Source organism: Oncorhynchus tshawytscha, linkage group LG29 (genome assembly GCF_018296145.1).
Source record: "Oncorhynchus tshawytscha isolate Ot180627B linkage group LG29, Otsh_v2.0, whole genome shotgun sequence".
Taxonomy (NCBI): domain Eukaryota; kingdom Metazoa; phylum Chordata; class Actinopteri; order Salmoniformes; family Salmonidae; genus Oncorhynchus; species Oncorhynchus tshawytscha.
Window position 1 is genome coordinate 10,235,172 of NC_056457.1, and position 13,395 is coordinate 10,248,566.

The following is a 13,395-nucleotide window of genomic DNA, read 5'->3' on the forward strand; positions in this document are numbered from 1 at the left end:
TGGCTGAGCCTGGCTCCCCAGTGGCTGGGCCTATGCCCTCCCAGGCCCACCCACTTCCCGCTTTGGGCTGGATGAGTCAATGTGTAGTTCCTACATGTATAATCTATGATAAGAATTACTGTCTTGCCTCAATTAGCCACAAAATATCTAGTTTGAATGCAACTGTTTTTCTAGAAGCCGTTCTCCCTACATTTTCTAGGGCCAGCCCCCTAGCAATTCGAGTTCTATGAGCCAATGAGCTTCAGTCCCTCGCCATTTGAGTGACAGCTAGCAAGACGCACACATAGTACAGCGAGTGAGAGCAATGATGTGGCGTTCATATCTGCACGTGTGACATGGTACGCAATATTTTTTGGCTCGTGAGCATTACTTTCAGAATTACTGGCTAAAAAGTATACACAAGGTAACTGTGACTATCAAAACCAGGGAACATGAATACCATTTGTGCAGAAAAATTGACTTTAAATTAGATATTGTTAGGTATGAGCAAGAGGCAGCGTTACAGGCTGACTACATTGCCGATGCCACACAACGCCTGGAAAGGTGTTTATCAAAACAGCTGCCCACATCATATCGTATAGTAATCTGATGCCCGGCAGCACTGTCGGTTATTAGTCCCTCGCTCCCTCCAGGATTCTGCGATTGCACATCTTTTTGAAACGTCAACAATTCCCCGCATACTTGCAAATTTGACAAATCACTGCACTATTTCCGCATAAAACAGTAAAATCATTGCAATATTATCACATAAAACTAAAACCGACCCATCATCGCAGCACATAAATTGGACTCAATTTCAACCAATCACCGTACATTTACCGCACTATATGGTTCAATCAAACCACATCTCAACAACCTTTTTCCCTCGTCCCCGCATTTTAGTGACACATTGGAGGACAAACTCAAGCATTTTTGCCCACAGATATCCCTGGCGATATCCCAGAGGGACAGGATGATGTGGCATGCAACCATTAGTTGATGCAATTCAATGTCTGCATTGATACCAGCCTGGAACATGTTATATTGTGGAAAGTACAAACTTATACACCATACAGGCCCCATACGCAAATATACAGTACCATACATATAGAAATACTAACATGTAAACTTGTGCAGTCTTGACTTCATAACCAAGCAGACTTTCTGACTGTTATTATGTGTAAATACTTCATTTATTTAGATGAATGTGTATAATAACATACTTATATATAGCTAGACAATTCTTGATGTTTGAGAAAGGACATATCGGCGACATTTCTTTGGTTTATTTTGCGCATCATTTTGCACCTCACATAATTATGAAGGAACTAGACGATCAACTGTGAAAGACACTGTGGTGAGTCCCATTGGCGCCGTAAAATAATGTTCTACATTGAAAAACCGCAATATGAAAATATACATTCAGATAATCAGTTATAAATGGACTTAACGTCACACAAAAAACAGCATTTAAAAACAATTAAATGAGACAAATCTATATGAGTCAATTATTTTGGTGATTATTAAAAAAAAAAAAAAGAAGATTGATCTTCCCCTCAACACTTGATTGTCATGTTGCTGGAATGCAAATTCTGGAAGTAGTGGTCTGGATTCACATTGGAGGAGAGCTGAATCTGGCTACCAGTGGGGGAAATCTCAGTGAATGCAGCCACAGTCTCGATTCAGGCTTGTGAAGCTTGTCCCTCGTATCTTTCCACACAGCATGTCTATGCATAGGGTGTCAGATGGCTAGTGTCACTTGTGGGCGGGGCCTAATGATGCTCATCATACCGCCTCTGACTCAACCATGCCTCCTCTGTTTCTTCTCCTTCCACAGAGGGTGCTATAATCCTGGAGTTTTTGCTGCAGAAAACAACATTGCTTGTAGATTACCAAACGCATTTTTGCAAACAAAACAACTATGACTAGAAAAAGAACAAAAAAATATACATCTTAGAAAACTTGACGGACAAGACAAACAGACACACAAAGAGACAGAGGGATACTGTAGATGGATACTCACGGATACTCCATGGCTTTCTCGCAGATGTAGCTGATGAGATCTTCACAGAAGAAATCATTCCACAGTCCCTCGTGGATAAGGCCAGCGCAGTCCTCTCCTCTCTCGTGCCCGTGGCTCCAGTTGTCTGGCTGTCCTGGCTTCCACTGCCTACAGTCACACAGCAGAGGGCACTCATACACTGAAACCTAACTTGAGACACATGCATGTAACTGCGTCTTCCCCTTTAGTCTTGCATTGATATAATGGGATTATCTCGGCTGTGAAAGACTAGCATCGGCCTTGACACTGAGGTACTATACATACGAGAAGGCAGGTTCGGTTCCATCCAGCCAGCGCCATGCATTCTCCTCCTCCCTGTCTGTCAGACCCATCCAGAAGTAGCCCTTTCCAGAGGTCTGCTTTTGCAGCCATTTCTGAGAGAAAACAAGGAAACATGATGTCAGAAATGTCACTCATTTTATGACTGTTTGAACAGTTGTGCTTTTGATTTTGAAAGGCCTCTATGAGGATGACTCTTCTTACCTGTTCATCGTTATCGTTAATGATCACCATTGACGCAGTCTGGGCATCACAGCTTTTCTTTGCATCGTCAAAGTTGTGCAGCTCTTTGGAGAAGTGATAGCATTTGTCTCTGAAGCCAACCCACTCTTGAGGACAACCTGCAGTGAACGGTTATTGTTATACTATCACAATGAACTAATGTCCTGTCTATCATAGATGGTGTTGACAGAGTGATACAGACATATTGATGGTGTATAAAAACGAATGTGTATCACCTGGGGCCGACACAGTAGGAGCGGGGGCCTCACTCTGCATCGAGAAAGGGACCAAAGGCACCGCTGCTGCTGCTGCAGATCGGGCAGTGAGTCCTGGCAGTCCAGGTGGCCCTGGGGCCCCCATGGGCCCCACTGGTCCCCTGGGTCCCTGTGCCCCAGCCGGCCCCACCTGTCCTCGGTCTCCCGACGGACCTTGTGGCCCCTGAGGACCGGCCTGTCCATCTCTGCCAGGGAGCCCAGCAGTGCCTGGCTCACCATTCGCCCCCGGGGGTCCTGCCCTGCCCCCTGACCCTCGGGAGCCCTTTGAACCTGGGTTCCCCCGTGAGCCTGGCTGACCTTTGAACCCTTGTATTCCTGGTGGTCCTGGAAATCCCTTCTCTCCACGGAGCCCCTGCACCCCAGGCCCACCCGTATCCCCTTTCTCCCCTTTCTGACCGGGCTGACCGGCTCCTCCCTGGGGTCCTTTGTCTCCCCGCGGGCCTCTTGGACCAGGTGGACCTGAAACAAGAAACAATAAAAAATATATAAACCTGCGTCTGATCAACTGTTCAAAGTGTAGTAGAGGAGTGTGAGTGTCACTTTACCCTGCTTTCATGTACATACTGTATCTACCTCAAATCCTCGTACCTCTGCACATTGATCTAGTACTGGAACTCCTCGTATATAGCTCCATTCTGTGTCATTTATTTTACTCCTCTTGTGTTACTAAACTCAGCAAAAAAAGAAACGTCCCTTTTTCAGGACCCTGTCTTTCAAAGATAATTAAGTAAAAATCCAAATAACTTCACAGATCTTCATTGTAAAGGGTTTAAACACTGTTTCCCATGCTTGTTCAATGAACCATAAACAATTAATGAACATGCACCTGTGGAACGGTTGTTAAGATGCTAACAGCTTACAGACGGTAGGCAAGTAAGGTCACAGTTATGAAAACTTAGGACACTAAAGAGGCCTTTCTACTGACTCTGAAAAACACCAAAAGAAAGATGCCCAGGGTCCCTGCTCATCTGCGTCAACGTGCCTTAGGAATGCTGCAAGGAGGCATGAGGACTGCAGATGTGACCATGGCAATACATTGCAATGTCCGTACTGTGAGACGCCTAAGAAAGCGCTACAGGGTGACAGGGCGGACAGCTGATCATCCTCGCAGTGGCAGACCACATGTAACAACACCTGCAAAGGATCTGTATATCTGAACATCACACCTGCGGGACAGGTACAGGATGGCAACTACAACATTTCCCAGAGTTACACCAGGAACGCACAATCCATCAGTGCTCAGACTGTTCGCAATAGGCTGAGAGAGGCTGGACTGAGCTTGTTGTCACTGCAGGCAATCTCAATGCTGTGGGTTACAGGGAAGACATCCTCCTCCCTCGTGGTACCCTTCCTGCAGGCTCATCCTGACATGACCCTCCAGCATGACAATGCCACCAGCCATACTGCTCGTTCTGTGCGTGATTTCCTGCAAGACAGGAATGTCAGTGTTCTGCCATGGCCAGCGAAGAGCCCGGATCTCAATCCCATTTAGCACGTCTGGGACCTGTTGGATTGGAGGGTGAGGGCTACGGCCATTCCCCCTAGAAATGTCCAAGAACTTGCAGGTGCCTTGGTGGAAGAGTGGGGTAACATCTCACAGCAAGAACTGGCAAATCTGGTGCAGTCCATGAGGAGATGCACTGCAGTACTTAATGCAGCTGGTGGCCACACCAGATACTGACTGTTACTTTTGATTTTGACCTCTTTGTTCAGGGACACATTATTCAATTTCTGTTAGTCATATGTCTGTGGAACTTGTTCAGTTTATGTCTCAGTTGTTAAATCTTGTTATGTTCATACAAATAAACGCAGTTGACAGTGAGAGGACGTTTCTTTTTTTGCTGAGTTTATTTTATTTTTAAAGGGCTACAAAGCAAGCATTGCACGGTAAAGTCTACACCAGTTGTATAAGACACATGTAAATGCGATTTCATTTGATTTACCCTGTAGGATGGTGAAGTTGGTGATGAGCTGTGAGTGTTTGCTGTCTACCAGCTTCATCTCCTCCATGATGATGGAGAGGCTGGTGACCTCCTTGTCCAGGCGGGCCACCAGGTCGTCCTGCTGCGACCTCAGTGTGGTGGCGTCCGACCTCACGTCCGACACAGTGGCATTCAAGTCGGACAGGTAGTCGGAGTGGCGCCCCACTGTCTCAGCGCAGGTGCGCAGCTCGTTGAGGTTCAGGTTGATGGCGCCCAGGAGTTGGGTAGTAAAGCTGATGTTGCCTGTCACACGGTCGATGCTCCCCTCTGACTCGTCCAGGCGTATCTCCAGCTGGTCAAACTTAGAGGAGGTGAGGTTGTCGTGGTCGCGCTGCTGGTCCATGATCTCCCTAAGAGTCTGGTCGTGGTTCTCTGCCAGGCTGGAGGTGTTCTGGAGCTGTCCAGACAGCGAGGCCAGCTGAGATCCCACGTCCTCCAGGCTGTCGTTGTTGGACTTGGCCAGGGCAGAGGCGTTGGAGGCCAGCACCTGGAGGTTCTGCACCTTCTCCTTCAGCCAATCAGCGTCCGACTTCGTCTGCCTGGCCGTCTGCTCCAGGCTCTGGAAGTCGTTTCGGATCTTCTGGATGGCCTGGCTGGTGTCGTCCACAGATCTCTGCAAAGCCGAGATCAGGCCCCTCTGTTGGGCCTGGGTGAGGTTAAGATTCCCGATGCTCAGCAGGGCCTGGCTCTGCTGCCGAACCTGCTCCTGGAGCTCCGTTTGCAGCCGAGCCGTGTCCTCCTGAAGACCCTCCATGGTGCCACCGTAGGCCCGCAGGGTGCCATTGACCGACCTCAGCGTGGCCGTGTTGGCATCCAGCAGACCCTGTATGGAGCCCTGGCTGCCCTGCATGTCCAGGCCAGAATCCTGCAGACGACCCAGGGCCGCCCGGTTACTGCTGCTCCTCTCTGCCACCTCAGACAGCTGCCGCTGCAGAGCCCGGATGTTGTTCTTAAAGGCCTGGATCTCTGTGGTAGTGTTCTCCGACTTCTCCCCAGTCTGGTCATCTGGGGACATGGTGTGAAAGAAATGATTACATAATGGTTGGTGTGGTTACTCTTCAATCAAAGATTAAAGAGAGTTCAATCAAAGACTTCAGTAAAAACAGTAACTCTTAACTGTTATTGTTCAACACAATGCACATGCTTAAGTTACAAAGGATTATGCATGGTCTACTTGCTATAGGTAGTGGGGAAACTCACCTAGCTTTTTCAAGTCTGTTTCCACAGCAATGATCTTCCCCCCATAGCTCTCGATACCTTCGGACACATTGTCAACCTTTTGCACCACTGCAACACAAACAACACAACACAGTTCAGGATTAGCTCTTCAGCACAGTGGTGGGCTCCATACAATATTACGAGTCTGAGAAGGATGGGCAGAATAGCCTGCAATCACAGACACCATGTATAAAAGGGATCAGAAAGAATGATTATGAAACCTCACTCAGACACAATATATAAGATGTCTATATGTCTGGTGGGTATGTAATAATGGTCGCCTCAAGCAATCACAAGCTTTAGGATTAGGAAATGGTCATGTAATACACAATAATGTCTCAATGACTGGGTGTGTCCATGAAGACTGAGGATGAGACACTGAAGACACTGGCAGATGAGCGCAGAGTGGGTGGGTGGTCAGAGGGAGTAGGGTCTGGAGAGGAGGGGGGATAGGACAGAGACACTGGAGGGACCCTGGGGGACAGGAAGCAACCTGAGGGGGGTCCTCAGTAAACAGGGGGATCAAAGGGTACCCTAAGGAGACAGACGCTGTGTCAGGGAGGGTCTTTACTCCCCCACAGGCGACAGGACCCTTCATTTCCTCTGGAATGTGTCTGGGATTCCATGGAATCACCCCACCACCACCACCACTTCCACAGGCTAGGGAGCCATCTCTAACCAGCTAACTGGAGACCACAGGGGTTACAACTAAGAGAGCACAATATATTGGTACGCATATCAGAATCGGCCGATATTAGCTAAAATGACAACATCGGCATCTAGTTTAATGCCAATGTGCAAAACCGATGTCAAAGCTGACGTGCATACCTATGTAACGTAGGTAGATGACGTAATGACGCCACGAAGAATACAGCGCTACACGTGCAACACAGCATTCCTAACCTAGCCCACAATGTCTGCTGTGTGGATCTATTTTGAAGTTTCAAAGGATGATAACAAAAAGACCATCTGCAATGTTTGTGCTGCTATTATTTCCCGAGGAAGGGAGAAAGTGAAATCTTTCAATACCACAAACCTAATTACTCACTTGAAAGTGCATCACCCCCAGACATTCAGCAACTACTTAAAACAAAATCTGAAAAAACTAAGCGCACACAACTAAACAAGTTCAAGTCGAGCAGTCACATGAGAGTAAGTACATTTCAGCGAGACAACTCAAAGGCGAAATCCATTAATGCCAAGATAATGGAATTCATTGCTCTGGACAATTAATCCAATTAATCTCTCTCATGGATGATGCTGGCTTTCGTCCGACTGGTCGAGCACCTCAAGAACCGATAAGCACTAACAAGTAGATGTTATTTTTCAGATGTTGCCCTACCGGAGTTACAAAGTATTGTTGAAACGCACATCCATGAGCTACTTGCTATGGGCGTCAATGCTATTAGCTTCGCGACTGACATTTGGACGAGTGATGTCAGCCCCATGAGCATGCTGAGTCTGACAGCACAGTGGGTGGACGAAGATTTCATACTGAGGAAAGCCGTATTGCATGCTCGAGAATGTGCTGGTTCTCATACTGATTCTGCCATTTGAGAACACGTTTGAAACTTGTAAACATGAACACACTCCTAGCTCCATTCGAAACAACTGACTCGAGAAATAAGCTCATCAACTGCGTCTGCAGCAGACGTGATACCCTCTGTCAAGGTATTGAAACGCCTGATCACAAAATTGCTGACACAGACCGTATGGTTAAAACTTGCAAAAGTACTCTACTAGAGGCTGTGAACAAGCGATTCAGTGGCATTCTCTCTGAGCCTCTTTACTGTGTTGCCACCCTGCTCAATGCTAGGTACAAGGATCAAACTGAGGAATAGACAGATAAAGAGGAGGCAATCAATAAAGTGAGTCCAGGTGAGTCCAATGAAGCGCTGATGCGTGTAACAATGGTGACAGGTGTGCGTAATGATGAGCAGCCTGGCCCTCGAGCGCCAGAGAGGGGGAACGGGAGCAGGCATGACAGAGCTGAAACTTCACTGCTTGATATGTATGATGAAATCCTGGTGTAGAATGAAAAGACTGAACAAGTTATTAAAAGAGCACGGCAAGTAAGTGAAAGAAATAGGTTTTGATTATGTTTTACTGTGTGCGTGTGCGTGTGCGTGTTTCAACGATTTAACTGTTCTAGAATACATAAAAGGCCGCAAAATTTCATATCGGTTATCGGTATCAGGTTTTTTGGCAAGGAAAATATTGAATATCGGCCAAAAATGTCATATAGGTGCATCCATAGTTACAACCAGTGAAAACTATACCCTGGCTGTTATTTCTACCCTCCACTTAAGAAAACAGGTAAAGACCAACTAACTAATCAAGCTCAAAGACCCCACCGAGCTCAACCCTTAAATGGATATCATCATTCACTTTATTCTAGACCACCAAGGGTCGAATCATCATAAAGATCATAAAGACACAAGAGGAGAAGATGCACAAGCACCTCAATTCCTCCTTCTGACTGAGATAGATCCCACTGTTCTGACTGAGTGTGTTTATCTGTACAGATGTAGCATCTTAATTTGAGCCAGTTTGCTACAGCAGGAAATTAATCCAGCAGCAACAGGAAATGTGAATGATTATGTGGATTATAATTAATGGACATTTTATAGGGGTTGATCAATTTTTCTTAAAGGAAAATCAAGTCTGAAATGTCAAAGTGTAAATTACACACATCGGGAGACTTTTTAAACCTCAAATGCGCTCTTTGGAAATGGGGATGGATACAAAAGTTATGGAGTATGCACTGCAGGTAGGCATATGTGAATTGTGAATAGTGCAAAAGCATGTCAGCAAAAGCCTCACGAGTGTACCATTTAGAAAACATTTGATGGATAGGTTGCTTGGCAAATGCGTGTCAGGATTAGAAAGAATCCGGACACATTGCTGTTGAACCAGCGTTCATTATAATAATGTAAGGGTAGGCTACAAGGGCTTGTTCTTTAATTAAAACTCAAATGGAAAACAAGCAATTGTTACAGGAAAATAACAAATGTTTCTAAATAGATCGAAATTGCAAACAAGTGTGTATTTGACAATTGTGCTGGCTTAACACCAGCCAAAAATAGAGCCCTATAAATGTAACATTTCATGCATGGCACATTTTCCAATCTTAAGAGGTTACATTTTTAAAATGACTACAGTAAGTGCCTATTAAGTGCCAAATAAAGTAACATGGTTGACCATAACAGGGTTGTCGATTTCATCTTAAATCGGCCATAAATCAGGGGAAATGGAAGCTTGTTGTTCAAACATTTCTAGCCTGTCGATCTATGGGTAACAGGGTTGACGTGTTACGCTCAACCCGCTCAGTTGTCCAACACAAAACACCACAAAATGGTTAAAAAGAGTAGAACCAGCTCACCTGCTTTTACACTATGATTTGACTATTAGATGTTCAATGTTTCTTTTGCAAAAAAAATATTTGAAAAGGGATAGTTCCACCATATTAAAACGACAGTTCAGTTCACATAACAGCCCACTGGCCACAGACGTCAGTTCAATGTGTATTCCACATTGGTTCAACGTAATTTCATTGAGACAACATAGATTCAACCAGTGTGTGCCAAGTGGGAGGGTCGACCTTAAAATGAGGGACAGGTTTTTGTTTTACTTTAAAATGAATCACTAATCACATGAAGTAAATAATCCATCTTCAGAAATAACTAAGGGCTTTACACGGATGGTAAAAACTTTGAGAACTGTTGGGGTTAAGTGGGTTAAAATCTTCCTGGAAATCACAGAGGGTGCACAGAGGGGCATGTCAAAATGCTAATTTATTGGATTTTCCACGTGGTCTATATTAAAGGGCACTTAATTGAATATAACCAGCTTTTAAAATTCTATATTAGTGCACAATTTCTACTTAAAATATCAAAGGGAAGCAAAAGGCACTCATTTCACGGAACAACCCAATTAAGGAAGAAGTAAAGTGATGATAGAACATCTAACTAACAACGACAGAGAGGACGGAAGGCAACAGCTTGGAAATGAGAGATGAGAGACAGAGAAACAACAATGTGTCATTCTTCAAACCCGCCAAGGATGAGTGTACTTTTCTCATTGTCAACAAATGCCTTGCGGAAATAGAAACCCAGAAGTTCAGGCATGCTTTTAATGACTTGCATGTGTTCGTCTGTAATTGTGCTAAGCTAAAATGGGAGTAGACTGAATCAATTGATTCATGCCATATTCACATGCATGCATAACATGGAATTCAGCCCAAAAGTAGCCTATAATTACATTTTCCCATTTAGATGGAATTGATTTCAGGTGAGTGTCTTATCAAGAGTGCTGTGGTCTTAGAAGCACTCCTACCTGATAGTGTTGACTGGGGCCCATATTCACAAAGCGTCTCAGAGTAGGAGTGCTGATCTAGGATCAGGTCCCTCCCCCTTCTTATTCATTAAGATTTAAGGCAAAGATCATCCTAGATCAGCACTCCTACTCTGAGTCGCTTTCTGGATATGGGCCTGGTATGGGTGGTGTCATAGACATGTAGTAGTGTTTGTGAAACTCAGAAGTAATTGCTTTCGCATGTTTGAGAAAGTGTTTACTACCTAAACTCTCTGAACGTATAATCCTCCCAGGATCCCACTCTTTCCATTGCAGGAAACAAGAGATCAAAACAACATTCCCAACCATTCCTAGAAATGTCTCCAGACTTGAAACATAGAGAAGTCATAAAATTATGATGGAAAATGGCTTCATACAGAGTAGACATCCTAATATTTGGGGGAAATCAAGTCGTCTGTATATGGAATATCAAATGCCACTCGGGATGTAGCCTTCTCAGCCTGGTGGACGGATGTACACTACCGGTCAAAGGTTTGGACACACCTACTCATTCAAGGGTTTTTCTTTATTTTGACTATTTTCTAAATTGTAGAATTATAGTGAAGACATCAAAACTATGAAATAACACATATGGAATCATGTAGTAACCAAAAAAGTTGTAAAAGATGGCGCCCGGAGGAGATGGCTGCTGTTTTACGGGCTCCTTACCAATTGTGCTATTGTGTGTGTTTTTTTAACGTTATTTGTAACTTATTTTGTACATAATGTTTCTGCCACCGTCTCTTATGACCGAAAAAAGCTTCTGGATATCAGGACAGCGATTACTCACCTCGTACTGGACAAAGCATTTTTCTTTTTCTTTGACGCAAAGGATTTACTTCAGACACCCAACAAGGCCCAAATCCCCATCATTCGCATGAAGAAGATACAGAGATATTGTGGACGTAGGTCTGGGTGCCTTGTAAGGATCCGACGGTGAGTGAGTAATCCCCCTTGGATAATAAAATGGATGAGCTCTGATAAGACTACCATCGGGACATTAAAAACTGTAATATCTTATGTTTCACCGAGTCGTGACTGGACATGGATAACTTACAACATACGACATGGATAACATACAACTGTCTGGGTGTTTCGGTCCATCGGCAAGATAGAACAGCTGCCTCCAGTAAGACAAGGGTTGGCGGTCTGTGTCTATTTCTCTCAAGATTTTGCTCGCCTGAGGTAGAGTATCACATGATAAGCTATAGACCAAGAGAGTTTTCATCTATATTTTTCGTAGCTGTCTATTTACCACCACAAACCGACGCTGGCACTAAGACGGCACTCAACGAGCTGTATAAAGCCATAAGCAAACAAGATAATGCTCATCCAGAGGCGGCGCTCCTAGTGGCATGGGACTTTAATGCAGGGAAACTTAAATCTGTTTTACCTCATTTCTACCAGCATGTTACATGTGCAACCAGAGGAAAAAAAACTCTAGACCACCTTTACACTACACACAGAGACACTTACAAAGCTCTTCCTCGCCCTCCATTTGGCAAATCTGACTATAACTCAATCGTCCTGATTCCTGCTGACGAGCAAAAACGAAAGCACGAAGTACCAGTTAATCGCTTAATGAGGAAGTGGTCAGATGACGCAGATGTTAAGCTACAGGACTGTTTTGCTAGCATAGACTGGAATCTGTTCCGGGATTCTTACAATGGCATTGAGGAATACACCACATCAGTCACTGGCTTCATCAAAAAGTGCATCGATGGCGTCCTTCCCACAGTGACCACACGTACATACTCCAACCAGAAGTCATGGATTACAGGCAACATCAGCACTGAGCTAAAGGGTAGAGCTGCCGCTTTCAAGGAGTGGGACTCTAACCTGAACGCTTATAAGAAATCCCGCTATGCCCTCCGACGAACCATCAAACAGTCAAAGCGTCAATACAGGACTAAGATTGAATAGTACTACACCGGCTCCACGCTCATCGGATGTGGCAGGGCTGGCCAACTATTACGGACTACAAAGGGAAGCACAGCCGTGAGCTGCCCAGTGACACTAGCCTACCAGACGAGCTAAATAACTTCTATGCTCGCTTCGAGGCAAGCAACACTGAAGCATGCATGAGAGCATCAGCTCTTCCAGAAGACTGTGTGATCACGTTCTCCATAGCCGATGTGAGTAAGACCTTTAAACAGGTCAACATTCACAAGGCCGCAGGCCAAACAAATTACCAGGATGTGTACTCTGAGCATGCGCTGACACACTGGCAAGTATCTTCACTGACATTTTCAACCTGTCCCTGACCGAGTCTGTAATACCAACATGTTTCAAGCAGACCACCATAGTCCCTGTGCCCAAGAACACTAATTTAACCTGCATATATTACTACTGATCCGTAGCACTCACGTCTGTAGCCATGAAGTGCTTTGAAAGGCTGGTCATGGCTCACATCAACACCATTATCCCAGAAACCCTAGACCCACTTCAATTTACATTCCGCCCCAACAGATCCACAAATGATGCAATCTCTATTGCACTCAAAACTGCCCTTTCCCACCTGGACAAAAGGAACACCTATGTGAGAATGCTATTCATTGACAACAGTTCAGCGTTCAACACCATGGTGCCCTCAAAGTTCACCCCTGAGCTAAGGACCCTGGGACTAAACACCTCCCTTTTCAACTGGATCCTGGACTTCCTGATGGGCCGGCCCCAGATGGTAAGGGTAGGTAACAACACATCTGCCACGATGATCCTCAACATGGGGGCCCCTCAGGAGGGGGTGCTCAGTCCCCTCCTGTACTCCCTGTTCACCCATGACTGCATGGCCAAGTACGACTCCAACAGTATGACTCCAACACCATCATTAAGTTTGCCGACGACACAACAGCCTGATCACCGACAAAGAGACAGACTATAGGGAGGAGGTCAGAGGCCAGTGTGGTGCCAGGATAAGAACCTCTCCCTCAACGTGATCAAGACAAAAGAGATGATGGTGGACTACAGGAAAAGGAGGGCCGAGCACGCCCCCCTTCTCATCAACAAGGCTGTAGTGGAGCAGGTC

At 45.3% G+C, this 13,395-nt stretch overlaps 1 protein-coding gene across 2 annotated transcripts in view; it reads right to left on the reverse strand.

The window, feature by feature from the left end:
• Positions 1 to 812: 812 nt before the first annotated feature.
• The window catches only part of LOC112227973 (collectin-12), a 62,962-nt gene continuing 50,379 nt past the window's right edge, over positions 813 to 13,395 (reverse strand). For both annotated transcript variants that reach the window (XM_024393028.2, XM_024393027.1), the window contains 7 exons: positions 6,000 to 6,086; positions 4,761 to 5,804; positions 2,779 to 3,276; positions 2,525 to 2,661; positions 2,306 to 2,415; positions 2,003 to 2,149; positions 813 to 1,842 (listed from right to left, as the gene is read on the reverse strand). In XM_024393028.2, the coding sequence (XP_024248796.1) occupies positions 1,752 to 1,842; positions 2,003 to 2,149; positions 2,306 to 2,415; positions 2,525 to 2,661; positions 2,779 to 3,276; positions 4,761 to 5,804; positions 6,000 to 6,086 (2,114 nt within the window). In that variant the 3' untranslated portion in view covers positions 813 to 1,751. The remainder of the gene's footprint in view (positions 1,843 to 2,002; positions 2,150 to 2,305; positions 2,416 to 2,524; positions 2,662 to 2,778; positions 3,277 to 4,760; positions 5,805 to 5,999; positions 6,087 to 13,395) is intronic.